Below are 15765 nucleotides of genomic sequence, written 5' to 3'. Positions count from 1 at the left end.
CTGCATTACTCCCCCAGGGCAGATGCTTAAGATTGTTGCTTGAGTGGACAGAGCTGTGGCTGGCGCCAGGAGCAGGCTGGACCTCCTAACGGCCCACTCTGGGTGAGTGGGGAGGGTGCGGTGGAAGACCACCCAGGAAGCAGAGGGGTGATCTGCACACCTGGTTCTTCCCCGCAGGTGTCTTCCTAGCCCGGGGGCCATGATTTATGCTCGGGTTGGAGGCAGATCCTGGGCGGGAAACCCAGGTGCATGCCAGTGTCTGTCGCTCAGGATTCCTTATGGCCCTTCCCTCCTGGGCTCCCTATGGGGCAGCTGCAGAGCCCCAAGCTGCCTTGGGTGAGCAGGGCTGCTCCCACACAGAATGAAGGGCAAAGTGGCCAAGCGGGCACCTTGAAAGGGCGGTCTCAGGGAGACAGACCTGGCTCGAAGCCTTCGGCTCCTGCCTGCAGAGTTCAGGCTGAACCCCGGCCTCCGTGGAGGGCGACGCTTCTAAGCATTTGGTGGATTTTCCCGCGTGCAGACGATTTCTCACGTAAGGGCTTATGGCTGCAAGGATGTACACATTCATTATAAGTAGTGAAACCACCTGAAGACGTAGAAAATACTAATCCCCCTGTGTTGGGGGTCCCAGAATCACCCCTACATCCTGCTCGCAGTGCTTTGGGGCGTATGCAGATGTGAAATTCCAGAAGCGGAGTTGCTGGGAACCGCCATCCTGTCCACAGCTGCTGCCTCGTTGCACAGTGCCACCCGCGTGTGAGGGTTCTAGTCTCGCCACATCCTTGCCAACACTTGTTATTTTCTGGGTTTCGTTTTTGTTTTTGATAATAACCACCGTGATGGGTGCATGGTGTTGGGGCACAAGATTTTGACCTCAGGGACCGCTGTCAAATACACACCCTGTGCGCCCCCACCTTGTCAGGAATCCTACCCTGGGCCCTCACCTGCTCCTCAGAGAACCTGGCCCACGCCAGTGCCCTGGGATCGTCCCTCGAGGGGCTGGTCCAGAGGCCCTATGTGCTGGCACCTGACCTCAGGAGGGAGGGACGGGGCTGTCCACTCGTCCTCTTCGGCGGTGCCCTCCTCGCACCTCCTCTCAGGCTGGCTGGCTCATTCCCCAAGCAGACACCCCCCTTTGGCCAATCTCCCCAAGTGGAAAAAGAGAATTTAAACCAGAGGTGTCATATGAGGAACCTTTAGAATAGACTTTCTATGGCAGAGTGCTCCCCCCTAGGCACTGGTGACATCAGGCAGGTCACACGGTGGGAGGCCGTCGTGAGCACTGTGGGGTGATGAGCAGCATCCCTGGCCTCATCCACTCGATGGCAGGAGCGCCCCCAGTGTGACACCCACAAATGTCCTCAGGGACTGCCAAGGACCCTGCAAGCTAAAACGAGGCTAAGGAGGCACTTTCCCAGGGCACAAATTTAGAGGGTGTCAAATACCTCAGTCATTAGAAGGAATGGTGTCTAATGCAATATTGTAACAATTCAAAACGAATGCAAAAAACTTGTGAACAAAATGTCAGAATTCTAAGTAAATACAGGATTGAACAGTGCTGTATGAGGCCACTTCGGAGACCAAGACAAAGTGAGAAATGTGCCCTTTATATATGTTTTTACGTTGTTCTTTAAATGGTTAACTTTTACCCCCGATCATTAAAGTGGTTGAAAAAGTATTACGATATCGAAAAAGAATTGTATTTCTTATTGTAAATTAATAATTTAACTTAAATATACTATTTGTACCAAAACTTGGATTTATTAGAATTTCACTTTTCTGGTTTTCGCAGAGGCAAACTCATATCTATTTTATTTTTTAAATATGTGTCCACTTCTAGATTTCTGAAAATTCAATTTATCATGTACCGTCGGTTGACAACATGTGAACTTCAGCTGTATGACTCTGTCACATGGCACCTGTGTGGTCCATGGCATGCCAGCCACCCAAGGCCCGGTTAGGCCCCTTCTGTCTCCTCCTATCTGACCCCTTCACCCTCTCTTGCTCCGCCCACCCTCTTCTCCTCTGGTAACCACCATTCTGTTGTCTGTATCTGTGAATTTGTTTCTTCATTTTTGTCTTATGTCCCACATGTGAGTGAAATCGCATGGTTCCTGTCCTTTTCTGACTTATTTCACCAGCATGATACACTCAAGACCCAGCCATGGTGTCACAAATGGCAGGATTTCATCTTCTCTCGTGGCTAAGTGATATTCCATTGCACACGTGAACTACTTCATCGCGTCATCTATGGAAGGGCACTTCGGTTGTTTCCATGTCCTGGCTGTTGTGAATAACGCTGCAATGAATATCAGGGTGCATGTACCTTTACGAATGTTTTCAAATTGTGGGGTAGGTATCCAGAAGAGGGATTACTGGGTCATGAGGTAGTTCTACCTTTAGTTTTTTGAAGACCTTCCATACTGTTTTCCACAATGGCTACAGCAGTTTACACTCCCACCAACAGCGCATGCGGTTTCTTCCCCACGACCTGTGCAACACTTATTTTTGTTGATAGCAGCCATTCTGATGGGTGAGGTGGCGGCTCTTTGTGGTGTCGATTTGCATTTCCCTGATAGCTAGTGAGGTCGAGCACCTTTTCACATAACGGGGCCATCTGTATGTCTTCCTTGGAAAGTGTCCAGGTCTTCTGCTCGTGTTTTAATAGGACCGTTTGTTTTGTTGCTGTTGAGTTGTACGAGTCATTTATATGTTTTGGATATCAGCCCCTTATCAGAAATATCGTTTGCAAATCTCTCTCCCATTCAGCTGGTTGCCATTTTGCTCTGCTGAGTGTTCCTCTGGCGGTGCAGCTTCTAGTTTGACGTACTTCCATTTGTTTGTTTTTCATTTCTCTCGCTTTGGGGGTCAAGTTCACCAAAACTCACCTGAGACCAAGGACGATAAGTTCAGTGCCTCTGTTTTCTTCTATGTGTTTTATCGTTTCAGGTCTTACATTTAAGTCTTTAATCAGATGGCAGGCTAGTTTCACTGTTGCGTGTGGCTGTCCAGTTTTCCCAGAATCATTTTTTGAAGAGTTTCCCGGTTGTATGTTTTTGGCTCCTTCGTTGAAAATTAGTCGCCCGTGTGAGTGGGTTTCTTTCTGGGCTCTCAGTGCTGCCCCCTTGGTCTCGTGTGTTTTTCTGCCAGTGCCATGCTGTTGTGACCGTGGTGGCTTTGTAGTCCGCGGGGAAGTCAGGGAGTGGGGTGGCTTCGGTTATTCCCGGTGCCCGATGGGTGTTTCTCTCCCCGCGCACCTGACACCTGTTAGGCGCTGGTTTGCGCTATGGTCTCGCAGGTTGATAAGCAGACGTCTCTTTTGCTTCCAGCAGGTGGTGCTAGAGCGCGGTTTCTCACTTGCCCTAGGCGCACCTGCAGGATGGATGGGGGGGACGGTGTGGCCCGTCGTGGAAAGCGCCCCATGTTCCCCGAGGTGGTGGGCGTCCCCGCCCCCCATGTCCAGGTCTCAGGGCTCCACCCCCGTGGTGCCGTGGGGCGACCGGTGCTGCCTCCTTGTAGCCAGTGGCCGCCAGCCGCGCTGTCCCCTGCGTCTCCGCTGCCCCTCCCGGGCGCCCCCTCCCTGGATCGGCCGCGGTGGTGGTGGGGAGGTCGCCAGTCTGCTCTTTGCTCCCTTGCTGGTAGCAGGGACCCCCTAGTCCGCGGCTGCCACCCAGCCGTGCAGCGTTTCCGCCCTGTCACTGCGTTTAGCCACACTGGGAACCGGCCACCCTGGAATGTGGCTTCTGCCCCTCCTGCACCCGGCCTGCCGCCTGACTCCTGCAGTGCCACTGGGCCAGTGGGGCCGCCCGGCACCAGACCGCGTCTATGGCCCGTCTGTCCTTCCCCATCCCGCCTCCCCTGCTCGTTCTGTGCGCCACCTCAGAGGTCCCCTGCTCAGATCTCAGACGTGTTTGTGTGCCGAGTAGGGTCCTTTGAGTGACAGCTGTCGGGCTTGTAACATTTAGGGGAGAAGCCAAGGGGTCCTCTCTGCCATGATGCTTAGCCATTATTTTCATTAAAGCCATTAGCTATCACAAAAATACATAAAAACATGGGAATCGGGGCACATTTCCTTATGCTCAGCACAGCCTCGCTCACCTAACTGCATGAGTTAGAAATTGTTAACTTGTTTATGTCACAATTTGCCACTTTCCTATGTCTGAAAGAACATCACTCCATGGCTGTTATAATGGCAAGTGACAGGAAATGAACTTTCCTGGATAACCGGCTAGTTAATAAGTGTCGGTACTAGGCAGCTGTTTTACAGCTGTTTTACAAAAGTGAGGACACGGCGTTTTCTGCAGTGGCCCGGCCTCCAGGAGATAAGCCTTAGGTCAAAAAAAGTGCAGAACAGTGCGTAGCAAATGCCAGCACCTGTGTTAAAATCATAGTGCTGTTGGGCGCTGAGTACCTGCCCCCTGAAACTTGTGAAGCCCCCACCCCTAGCGTGGCTGCGGCTGGAGATGGAGCCTGAGGGTGTGCAGGCCTTGAGGCCGGTGGGTGGGGCCCTGATCCCATGGGATCAGTGTCCTTGTGAGGAGACACCAAAATGCCCAGTCCTCTTCCTCCCAGGGCTGCGCAGAGAACCAGGGCTGTGTGACATCGAGGTGGGAATCCTCGCCAGAAACCAACCCTGCCGGCTCCTTGGTCTCAGACTTCCAGCCTCTAGGCCCTGAGAAAATTCAAAATACGTTCAATACCCAAATTCTGTTGTTTAGGCCACCCGGTCTGTGCTGTTTTGTTACTGGAACCCGAGCAGACTAATATGACACCTGTTTTCACAAATGTGCTTATATCGGCATGGAACGTTTCTAGAATTTTCGAGAACTTGGCAAGAGCTGGAGAGAACTGGGCAGGGGCACCAGGGAGAGAACGGACCGTGTCGCATCCTTGCTGGTTCTGTGACCCTCGTGTGATGGTTTGACACAGCTCTAAGTTCTGATCTCCCTTTCCAAACCCAGCCTCGTTCCCGACCCCGTGGGCGTGGGCTGGACGCGGGGATGTGGTCCTCGCGAGTGGAGCGTGTGGCAAGAGAACAGAGTGATGGAGTGAGCCTTCTCAGGTGGGTCATACAGGACAGGTGGCTCCTGCCTGCTCTCTGGGACAACTTGCTGGGCCGGGTAGAGCCAGGGGCTGCTCAAGCACTGCTGTGCGGGTCACAGGGAGGCCTGCCACCAGCAACCACACAAGGACATCATCGAGAAGGGGGTCCTCAGCCCCAGTAGAGCAGCAGCCACCGCTCCCACCCAGAGGCTTGGCTACAGCCTCCTAACGAACCTGGAGCCAGGACCGCCCACACAATCACTCCCAAATTCTCACCCACGGAAACTGAAAGTAATGTTTTTCATGGGGTACTTTCTTAAGATAGCAATAAACAAACTCTGCAGCTATTATCCATCTTAAATAATCAATTTCTGCCAGCTACTGGGAAACTCCTAGATTTGCAAAATTTTGGAGTGGAAGGGACTGCCAGGTCCCCCTAGCCGCCAAGTAACCACGTCGCCAGCATCACCAAGTCTGGGTGGGGCAGGTTTCAGAGCGAAGTTTAATGCTGTGTGCGCTCACACATCAAAGTCGTTTTTGGAGATGCCGTACAGAGTCCCGAGCCTCACTGTGAGGCTCCGAGGTCCGAGGAATGGCTTGGGCCATTCCACACGTAGCAGGCACTGATGAGGAAGCAGGTGGCACCGCCAGTCACCTGGAGGGGGGACGAGGCAGCATGAGCGGAAGGCCTTGCTCAGGTGGGGAGGGAGCAGGGTCAGACGCCGCAGCCGGGGCTCGGGTCCCCATCTGTGGGACAGGTAAAATCACATGCAGTCTGTCATGTGGGAAGCACAAAGACGGGCACGCTGGGGACAAATGGAAGAGTCTGGGAGTGATGACTGCTCAAAGCCGTCCATGCTGTGGACCAGCCTCCACTGTCCCCGTCTCTAAACTGGGCAACCCTCTGTCCCACCCAGGGCTGGGCAGATTGAGATGGCAAGCAGGGCGCACGGCCGGCCTCCAGGATCGAGCACCAGGGGCAGTACCCACTCCAGGGTGAACAGTCCCGGTGAGCCTCCCAGCCCTGGACGCTCACCCCTCTGCTGGTGGGAATCACGGGGTTTCCGCCACAGTCGCTGAAACTCACCAGTGGGGGCCCGTGAGGGGCAGATTAGCTATCATTCTTAAACTTGCCGTTGATGTAGGGCACCCAGTCCAGAATCAGCCGCCAATCGGTGGCCCACACCAGCCCCACGGCGCCCACGGCACCCCATGTGCCCGCCGTGGGAATCCTGCAAGGACACCGGGGGTCAGGCCCTGCTGGGGGCTCATCCTCCCGGCAGGGGACCCTGAAGTGACTCCACTCCCATCTGCTTTCATACAGGCATCTGTTAAGGTTTTGAGGAATTTGCTGCTAAAACCACCAAGCTTGAAACCACCGTAATAGCTAATGTTTGCATGCAGGCACCCTGTGCACAATTTATAGCGACTTGTGGGCCCCTCGAAGGCTGAAGCAGGCCTGAGTATCAGGATCTCTGTTCTCTTGAGACCGAGGCACAGAGAAGGCAGGTCACACTGCCCTGAGGACAGTCTCGTCTCGCTTCTTTACTTCTTCTTGTCCACTGACTAGAACATCAGCTACAAAGGTTCCATTTATCACTGTCTCTGGCACCCAACAGTACTAGGTGTGAGCACACAGTGGGTGCTCAGTAAGTGCTTACTGACTGAAAGCCTGGATGAGGCTGTCGCTGCTCTGACCAAGCCCAGATGAGAATGGACCAGCTGAGCTGCGGGAAGTCCGAGCCCCCAGCGGTAGGGACTGCGTGGGCGCAGGTGGTTCTCACCGTCCAGGGCCCAGGTCGCCCCAGCTGTTAATCAACACCACCAGTGTTTACCTGAAGGTCCCTGCCACAGCCATCCCCCACCCCTCTCCCTGCCCGAGCTCGGGGACGCGACTGCCAAGTGCGGGCCCTGCTTTCTTAGTGTCTCGCGTCGTGAGGACCAGGCAAGCCCTTACCGAGGTCGCCCCGATCCTGCTGCCACGTGGGGGGCAGGGACAGGTGCGGCCACTGCATTTAAGCTCCCCGTTCAAGATCATTTCAAAAGCCAAACAAAAGCAAAGCCAGGAACGAACAGGATCAGTTTTCAGGCCCCAAGAGCTGAGTCGAGGGTGCTGGGCGGGGACAGGGTGGGTGCCTTTCTGGTAGGCACTGTCACGGTCCCCAGGTGCAGGTGGAGAAATTGGGGCTCAGAGAGGCTCGGCCACGGGGCAGGGAGCACGCCACGTATGTGCGCCCGGGACAGAGCGCTTCGCCTCTTTGCGCCTCAGTATCCCCATCTGCGGTCCGACACGATCCGGGGTCTGGGTCTAGGGGCGGTGCTGCGCGCACTGATAGGGCCACGCAGCGGCGGCGCGGACCGCGGGGAGCGGAGGTCGGGGCTGCGTCCTCACCAGTTCTTGGCCAGTTGGCGGTAGCGCGGGCCCAGGAACCTGGTCAGCATCACGGCGCCGTCCCCAGCTCAGGGTGACCCCAGTTACGCCCGGCCCGGACGCACTGCGCAGGCGCGCAGAGAGGCCCCGCCCCGGGCCGACCAACCTCGCGGTGTCCGGGCCGGCGGCCGCTGCGCGCGCAGACCCGGAAGACCTTAACAGTGACTTCCGGAGGAAGTAGGCGGGGCGAGTGGGCGGTGACTGGAGGGCGGGGCTTTGTGCTCACGTGATCAGGGCTCGCCCGCTCAGTCTCCGCCCCTAGCTGTGCCGCCCCGGGCGAGTAAGTGCGGCCCGCGTCGTTTGGCTGGCGTCCACACTACGTGCGATGACCTCATTTACAGTCGGTGAAACTGAGGCCAGACGGGGGGACGCCTTGTCCAGGGTCGCGCAGAGCGGCAGGCCGAGCTCTGAACCCTCTTCGGGAGGACTCGCGCTGTCCGTCACAGACTCGCTGTCTGTGGAGCCCAGGCCAGAGGGCAGCGCTTCCCCGACCCTGTTTGCTCCTCGCGGGTTGTCTTGTTATGGGACATTTTCGGCACGTTTCCCGTCGAGAGCGCGGTGCTTCCAACTTCCGGCAGCGGTGGGAGCCGGGTCGGCCCCGAGGACACCCGGGTCCCCGATAGCGGCGCGCCGTCCCCAGACCCGCTCGGGCCCCGGCGTCGGATGCAGCAGGCCTGGAGGTAAGCTCCAGACGCCGTGGGCTTGCCGCCCGGCCCCGCCGCCTGGGATCCGTTCCCAGCGCCCTCGACCCTCGGGGGCCGCAGGTTTCCACCTGCCCCTGGCCTCGGACTGAGGGCGGGAGCCGGCAGGAGTGTGTAGTGATCTGGTTGGTTTCTCGATCTTTCCAGTGGCCCCTGGAGTTTCTGAGTTTAGTATCAGGACCGGAAAAAGCCTCTGCACTTGATGGAAACATAAAGTGGGACGTGGGGCCGTTCTGAAGATCGAGAGGGACAGAGTAAAGCTTCCCGTGAACAGGAGCAGAGATGGCCACGGAGGCCTAGGCTGCAGGTCCTGGGTCCCGTGCTCCCGCAGGCCCCGCCTCCACCGCTCCCCCTGCCAGATGCACCTGTGCGCAGGGCTTTCCGCTCCAAGAGGCACGCAACAGAAACGGCATGAGAGAGAAGGACGTTTCCCTGCACCTTGGACAGCTTCAGGCATGGCTGGATCCAGGAACCTAGCAGTGTCATTTCAGACCGCTCCGTCTTTCAGCTCATCTTTCCTCCGTGTCGCTGGGAAACTGCATTGACATTCACAGGACCCTTACAGGAAGGGGGTACCTCATTCCCAATTATCACTAGAAACGTCCCAGGGCTGGTTCTTGTTGGCCTGCTGTGGAAACGGCAGTCAGCCCCTCCCACGTGAGCACACAGGCTGAAACTGGGGGAGGAGGGGACCCCAAATGAGAACCACCGGGATTCTGTAACCAGAGATGCTGGACGGCAGGTCTGGCCTCCTGTGTTCCCTGTGGGTTCCTGTTAGCCCCTCAGGGGAAACCGAAGTCCTTGTCCTGTATTATTGGTGTGAAATTCACGTAGCACACGACTAACCATTTTACAGTGTACAGTTCAGTGCTACTTGGTGCATTCACGAGGTTGTGCAACCAGCACCTCTATCTACTCCCAGGACACTTTCATCTCTCCTAAAAGGCACCCCGTCCCCCTAAGCAGTCACCCCCACTCCCTCTCCAGCCTCTGACCACTCACCCACTCTCCCTGTGGATGTCCCTGTTCTGGATGTTTCACATTAATGGAATCACACACCGTGTCCAGCTTCTCTCACTGAGTGCCGTGTGTTCGGCGTCTGTCCACGCCGTGGCGAGTGTCAGCGCCTCCCCTGCTTTTCATGGCCGAGTGACACTCCCCCGTGTGGACGGACACGCTGTGCTGTGTGTGGCTCTCGTGTCGATGGATTCTTTTAAAATTTCTACAACTTTACTGAGGTATATTTGACATAAAAAACGTACACATTTAAGACACCCATCTTGGTGCTGGACATGGGCATGCCGGCGACGCCATCACCGCGTGCTGTGGCACACCTGCCGCCCTCCTGGCTCCGGCAGCCACTCTTCTGCTCTCTGCTATTAGTAGTCTGCAGCTTCCAGAGGCTTCCACAGAAGGAATCACGTCGTGCATCCTCGGCGCCTGGCTCTCCCAGGGAGCGTGGCCATTCTGTCATCCGGCTTGCGCACCCGTCAGCAGGCTGTTCCCTCTGTTGCCGAGTTGCGTTCCGTGCACCGTGTGGACCTGTTTACTCGCCTGTTGAAGGACTTTCAGTTGTTTCCAGGTTTTTCCATGGGAATGGAGCGGTTCGAGCGAGCGTGCCCAAGCTGTTTGTGACGTGTCTTCATCCCCGCTGGGTGTCGGCCTCGGGGTGGAGCATCGGCTCACAAGGGAGTGTGTGTTTTAATTGTCGAAGCTGCCAGACTCTTCCTTTCAACCCAGGTACAACCGACGTCGGACAGCACGCCAGTTACAGGTGTCGTGCCGCTGTTTTCTGAGGCAGGTGCACCCGTCCGTGTTCCCACCAGCCCCTTCTGAGAGTCCTGTCGCATCTGGATGTTTTATCCTTTGAAAGGAGACGCACGCTATTCGTTTCCCATAGGGGTCCACGCTGGCTGGCTTCACACGACAGAACCTATACCGTCCTGGTTCTGGGCCCACGCGTCTTTGAGACCACGGTGTGGCGGGGCCGTGCTCCCTCTCAAGGCTCCAAGGGTCCCTCCCGCCTCTCCGAGCTTCTGGGCGCTCCAGCGTCCCTGGCCTGTGGCCACATCACCCCAGCCCCTGCCTCCATCACCACGTGGCCTCTTCCTGTGCCTCTCTAAGGACACCTGTCATCGCTTCGAGGCCCACCTGGCTGGTGGAAGCCGACCTCACCTTCCTGAGCTTCGCAGATGTTGCATTTTTTACAAACTGAAGGCCAGACCCGGCACCAGCAAGGTTACGGCTTACTTCGCTGCAGTGGTCTGGGACCACACCTGCAGTGTCCCCATGGAGCGCTGATGGTGGATGTGGCATCTCTTTCAGGGCTGTGGCACGGCGTGGCCTTTGAGGACAGCCACCATGGAGTGGGGGAGTCTCCCCCTCTTAGTCTGGCATGTGCCTTCCTTCCCTGGTCTGCGGGTGACAAGGCTGCTCTGGCGGGCCCAGCAGGTTCTCTGACCCTGGCTGGGTGGCATCCTGGAAGCCGGGGAGGCTGCTCTGTGTCCACGGCCGGGGCCTGAGTGGACTGCCACCTTCCTACCCGTTCGTTCATGCGTAAGCACACAGCCCGAGATCCGGGGACAGCTGAGCACCGTCATAAAATGTCACATTTACTGCTACAGTGCTGTTCAGCACAGGACAGGTCTCAGCTTTGACTTCACAAGGGGGTTGTTTAAAAAATTCCAAGAATCCAGCCAGTTATGTGGATATTTGTATAAAATTCCCCTTAAAGTTTTTAAACCAATTACCTCGAGGCACTCGGCACAGTCCCCCACTAACTGTGGCCCCCGCTGCTCATTCCGCTCTGGGCTGACCTTTACGTACTCATGTGTGACTTAGACGCTAAACCTGAACGTTCTCGGGCCCTATCTGGACCTATAGGCAAGACCAAAAGCAAAGTAAGAGGGAAAGTGAGGCAGGTTCCCCAAGCAACAAGACCCAAAGCAGACCAGAGGAGTCACCAGGTGGAGTCTCCTGTCAGCCAGTGACTCCTTGCTCTCCTGAGGTGTCTCAGGGGAGGACCCAGGTGACATCAGGGGTCGGAAGGTGGCCCTGGCCCCAAGCCCAGGTGCCCCGCCTGCTTTGCCGTGGGGTTCTGCCAAGGTCCTCACCTCAGGGAGCTCCGGCCACAGAGGGTCAGGTGGCCCCAGTGTCCTGGGAGTGAGGAAGGGGGCCATGGGCAGAAGATGCCCGAGATGCTGGGGTTCAGGCAGCTGGCCTGGGAGTCCTTAAGGCCTGTATGGGGGAACATGCTGTAAAGGGAAACCGAGACCCCAGCAGGGATCACCCTGCACCTGCGTGACATGTAGGGTGACCGGCCATCCTTCCCCTGGGAACTGCAGGGGGTTAAAGGACCCAGATGTCTAATCTGGGAGAGCCCCGCATGGCCTGGGACGAGCTGGTGCCCCTCGTGACGTGTGACCAGAGTGGGCCATGAGGCCCACCCTCCTGGCTTTGCAGCGGGGCAGGTGCACAGCCTGGGCTCAGGGCCCCTGGGACTTCTGTCTGCCCGCACATGCCTTTGGCCCATCGCCCAGGGCGGCTGCTTGGTGCAGCTGGTCTCGAGCTGCAGCCCAGGGGCTCGGGTCCCCAAGTTAAAGAACTCTCGGCACTGGGTTCCAGCTGTGCGGTCCTCGTGCCTGAGGACAGCGGTCCCGACGGAACCCACACCTGGCAGAGGCTGTGGGCCCAGCTGGCCGTGGGAGGGGCGTAATGTGGGCCCCTTGGCCTCTTCACCGGGAGCGTCAGGTCTCCCTGCAGACACCTCACCCCAGGGAGCCAGGGTGTCCCCTTCCCAGGCAAAGCCCACCCACCACTTTATGCCAAACCAAGAAAACCGCCAAAAAGCAGAGGAACCCCCTATCCGTCCTCCCTGCGCCCCACGGCCAGGCCCGGCGGGGGGCCTCGGGTTTACGTGGGGCCTTTTCAGTACAACCTTTAACGACGTGGCTGATCGTGAAATGCAACGCTCAGAGCTAGAAACAGCAGCAGAAATAGCAAGAGACATGAAACTTTTATACAAAAACATTTGTTGCTTACAAAACATATGCAAAAAAAGCTAAAAAAAAAAAAAAGAGAGACCAAAGGCTTCATCCTAATTTTCTTCTACATTAAAAAAAAAAATTCTTATAACTAACGTTTTTATTTTCCTTAAAAAAAATATCAAGCATAGGCACGATTTGCTGGTGGCTTCCCAATAAGCCAGTTTGCACAGCGTCTCCAACGAGTGGTGTGTTTTAATTCTCTCACGTTTTATATTTAAGGCATTATTTTCCTTCTCTGGCAAAGTGTATATTTCTTCCTCATTTTCCAGTTTTTGCCAAAAAACAAAACAAAACACGCTCCGTCTGGCCAGGGCTTGGGTGGCAGGGCCGAGATGTACTTTCAGGATCCATCGGGTGTCACAGGGCATGGGGGTGGCTGAGACCTGGGGGTGGGGGCGTGAGGCTGGTGAGGGGACTGCAGGGTCCCCGGGAGGCTCCCGGACCTGGTGTCGCCCCAGAGCTCCGTCACTCAGAGCCTCCTGAGGTGGGTGCCGGATCAACGCTGACCACAAGTGTGTGGGAGGTGTGGGCCGTCTGGTCCAGGCCGAGGACGGCCCAGGCACCCGGGATGCGTGCTCCAAGTTAGACTGAGGTTGGGTCACTTGTCCCGTAGCAGCATACCTGTCACAGGTGTCCGGCAGGGTTGTGGGCCTCACTCAGGCCCGGGTGGGTGGCCGAAAGCACCAACTGGGGGTCTCCGACCACGCCTGACACCTTCTCTTCTTCCCGTCGCTTCAAGCAGGCTGCTTTGGGGTTCAGGTTACGCTCTGGGGGAAGGGGAGAGCACTGTGGGAGAGGGTCCCCAGAGAGAGGGGGCAGGGAGCGTGGCACAGCACCAGAGGCAAGGCCCCTGGCGCGGCCACCTCCATCTCTCTACTTGACCCCTTCGCCGAGGCTGTGCAGGGCTTGGGGTCATCAAGAGCAGGCCGAGCGTCCGGGACATTCCGGGGACGTCGGAGACGGAGGCGTGGGCAGCCCTGGCGAGGCGCCACCGGCAGGCGGGAGGGGGGGGCGGCGGGACCCGCGGCCTGGGCGCCTACCTCGCACCTGCTGCTCCAGGCCCAGGATCACCTGCACGGCCTGCTGCAGGATGAGCAGCTTGGTCTGCGCCTTGTCCGACTTCAGGTGCAGCTGGCACATGCGCCCCAGCTCCCGGAAGGCCTCGTTAATGTCCCGCACGCGCACCCGCTCCCGCGCGTTATTGGCCATGCGCCTCTCCCGGTCCCTCAGGTCTTTCTCCTCCAGGGACAGCACCTCCTCCGTACTGCTGGGTCACAGCACCAGGCCTCCGTTAGTCACGGGTGGGCATGACGGGGTGGGGGGCAGGGCCGGGGTTGTGCAGAGGGCGCCGCCGTGACTGTGTGTGCCTGCGTGTGCCACGTCCACGGGACTGCGCGCCTGGGGCAGGCCGAGGCGCTGTGCCTGTCTGACCATGTGTATGGTCACGTCTAAGGGACGTGACTGAGAAAGAACTGTCCCCGAGGACGTTTCACGAGGATGCAGGTGGGCCTCAATTTCCAGCCGTCCCTGCTCCTCCCATGGGCCCTGGGGCCTGCCAGGAAGGAGGGGACACAATGCGCTCCCCCAGGTCCGAGTGGCTGGGAGGCTGAGCACTCCCAGCCTGAGCAGCCAGGGTGGAGGGGCGCAGGGGGTGCACCCCGCAGGCAAAGGCCTGGGGAGGCATCTCGTACTGGGAGTGGTCTGGGCACCCAGTCCCATGAGGAGCCGAGGGCTCACACCCTCCGAGACACCCGCTGGGTCTGAGACCGCCCCGAGAGCCCTGCCCACAGGCCTCCACGCCAGCGGGGGGGCAGCAATGACCTATAGGGTGCCATGCGCCCGGCTCAGACATTGCCTGCCTGTTCCGTGGCCAGCCCTGGCTCTAACAGCTATGTGGCCAAGTGGCTTTGGAAAAGTGATCTTGCTCTGTGCCCATTTCTAGGTGCCATCAGGATGCCTGCTCTGCACGGCCACAGCGATCTACAGGGGAGGGCCAGCCCGCGGCACGTGCCCGAGACGCTGTACCCTGCCTGGGCCACCCTGCTCCTGTGCGGCCCACGCCCTGCCTGCGGGCCCGGAGCCCAGGACAAGCGCGCAGACCAAACTGCCAGCCAGGCCCGGAGACTGATGCTCCCGGTGCCCTTTCTCCCCTCAAGTCCCCGTGGGGGGCTTCGTGGGACTAAAGGGCCTGAGGTGGCCTCCTGCCGTCCGGTGCTTGGGCAGCAAGTGCGAGGTAAGGAGGGGCTGCCGGTGGAAGCAGGGACAGACAGCCGGGGGCGGGGGGGACAGTGCGAGAGGCAGAGAGCAGGGGGGCGGACGAGGGGGACACGGCGTGACAGCACACTGAGTGCAGATGCAGAAGCCTCAGAGCTGAGAAGACAGCACAGGGCGGGCCGGGACCCCAACTCCAGCACAAGCGACAGAGCTGCAGGAGAGAAAGGTTAGCGGGTGCAGGGGGGGCGGGCATTCAAGCAGCAGCTGAAGGAACATGGGGCCTTTCTGGTCCCTCTTTCCAGCAGACACGGGCCGTCTGCTCAGAGTGGTGGTGACAGCCCCTGGACCCCGGGGACAGCTGGCCAGGCTCTGGGCTTCCTAAGAAGGAAGGGCCGGGCAGGCAAGGGCCCCTGGGCGGTGGATGTAGGCCTACAGGGCCAGGGCTCCAGAGCACTGTCCTTTTTTACGGGGGGAAATGGGGGCCAGACAGAGGGCCACCGGCTCAGGGAGAAAATGGTCACTATGGGGCGGACAGTCACTGCGGGGGAGATGGTAACCATGGAGAAGGCAGTGTCACTATAAGGAGATAGTCACTGTGGGGGGAACAGTCACTACAGGGGAGATGGTGACCATGGGGAGAAGGGTGGCACTACAGATAGACGGTCACTGAGAGAAGAGATGGTCACTGTGGGGCGGACAGTCACTGCAGGGGAGATGGTGACCACAGGAAAGCAGAGTCACTACAGGCAGACGGTCACTGTGAGTGGCACAGTCACTGAGGGTGGCACGGTCACTGAGAGGAGAGCTCGTCACTGTGGGGGGGATGGTGACCGTGGGGAGGCAGTGTCACTACAGGGAGACGGTCACTGTGGGTGGCACGGTCACTAAGAGGGGAGCTGGTCACTACGGGGGGGATGGTGACCGTGGGGAGGCAGTGTCACTATGAGGACACAGTCGCTGCAGGGGGGGGGGGGCTCCGGGAAGGCGGGGAGAGAGCGCGGCAGCGGCGACGGGCGGGGAGCGGCGCCCCCACTGACCTCGCACCTGCTGCTCCAGGTTCAGGATGACCGACACGGCCTGGTGCAGGATGAGCAGTTTGGTCTGGGGCTTCTCACTGTTGAGGTGCAGCTGGCACATGCGCCCCAGCTCCTTAAAAGCCTCATTGATGTCTCGGACCCGCAGCCGCTCCCGCGCGTTATTGGCCACCCGGCGCTCCTTCTCCCGCTCGGCCTTCTGCTCTGGGGGGAGAAGGTCGTCCTGGTCCTCGTCCGGGCTACGGGGCCGGGCCAGAGGGAGACAGTGAGGCGGGGGCGGGCGCCGGCCCGCCGGG

General features: G+C 58.4%; 2 protein-coding genes and 1 long non-coding RNA gene across 5 annotated transcripts in view; 1 reads left to right on the top strand and 2 right to left on the bottom strand.

Moving 5' to 3' along the window:
- Positions 1–6: 6 nt before the first annotated feature.
- On the top strand, positions 7–1753 carry LOC111729533. Its single transcript, XR_002776268.1, has 2 exons — positions 7–532; positions 657–1753. It is a non-coding gene; the product is annotated as an uncharacterized LOC111729533 (long non-coding RNA).
- Positions 1754–5518: 3765 nt separating this feature from the next.
- Positions 5519–7588, bottom strand: LOC105302219 (cytochrome b-c1 complex subunit 10). Of its 3 annotated transcripts, none has more exons than XM_011375178.2 (3): positions 7436–7588; positions 6131–6275; positions 5519–5849 (listed from the first exon to the last, which is right to left on the bottom strand). In XM_011375178.2, the coding sequence occupies exons 1-2, from the start codon at positions 7483–7485 to the stop codon at positions 6155–6157; spliced, it is 171 nt and encodes a 56-aa protein (XP_011373480.1). In that variant the 5' UTR covers positions 7486–7588; the 3' UTR covers positions 5519–5849; positions 6131–6154. The 3 variants fall into 3 exon arrangements, with proteins under 3 accessions (XP_011373480.1, XP_011373478.1, XP_011373479.1); XM_011375176.2 differs by having other exon boundaries at positions 5519–5790; XM_011375177.2 differs by having other exon boundaries at positions 5519–5698.
- Positions 7589–12171: 4583 nt separating this feature from the next.
- Positions 12172–15765, bottom strand: part of TCF3 (transcription factor 3) — a 33845-nt gene continuing 30251 nt past the window's right edge. Inside the window, exons 15-19 of the mRNA XM_023520466.1 lie at positions 15473–15708; positions 13778–13922; positions 13262–13488; positions 12843–12988; positions 12172–12604 (exon numbers count right to left, since the gene is read on the bottom strand). Of these exons, the coding sequence (XP_023376234.1) occupies positions 12846–12988; positions 13262–13488; positions 13778–13922; positions 15473–15708 (751 nt within the window). The 3' untranslated portion in view covers positions 12172–12604; positions 12843–12845. The remainder of the gene's footprint in view (positions 12605–12842; positions 12989–13261; positions 13489–13777; positions 13923–15472; positions 15709–15765) is intronic.

Source organism: Pteropus vampyrus, unplaced genomic scaffold (assembly GCF_000151845.1).
Source record: "Pteropus vampyrus isolate Shadow unplaced genomic scaffold, Pvam_2.0 Scaffold267, whole genome shotgun sequence".
In the NCBI taxonomy this organism is placed as follows: Eukaryota; Metazoa; Chordata; class Mammalia; order Chiroptera; family Pteropodidae; genus Pteropus; species Pteropus vampyrus.
Note: the sequence above shows the minus strand (reverse complement) of the source record. Positions and strands in the feature narration are given on the sequence as shown.

Coding starts and splice junctions, on each gene's coding strand:
- LOC105302219 (XM_011375178.2), bottom strand. CDS start 7,485: ATGCTGACCAGGTTCCTGGGCCCGCGCTACCGCCAACTGGCCAAGAAC. Junction 6,276..7,435: donor CGCCAACTGGCCAAGAACTG/GTGAGGACGCAG, acceptor GTGTCCTTGCAG/GATTCCCACGGCGGGCACAT.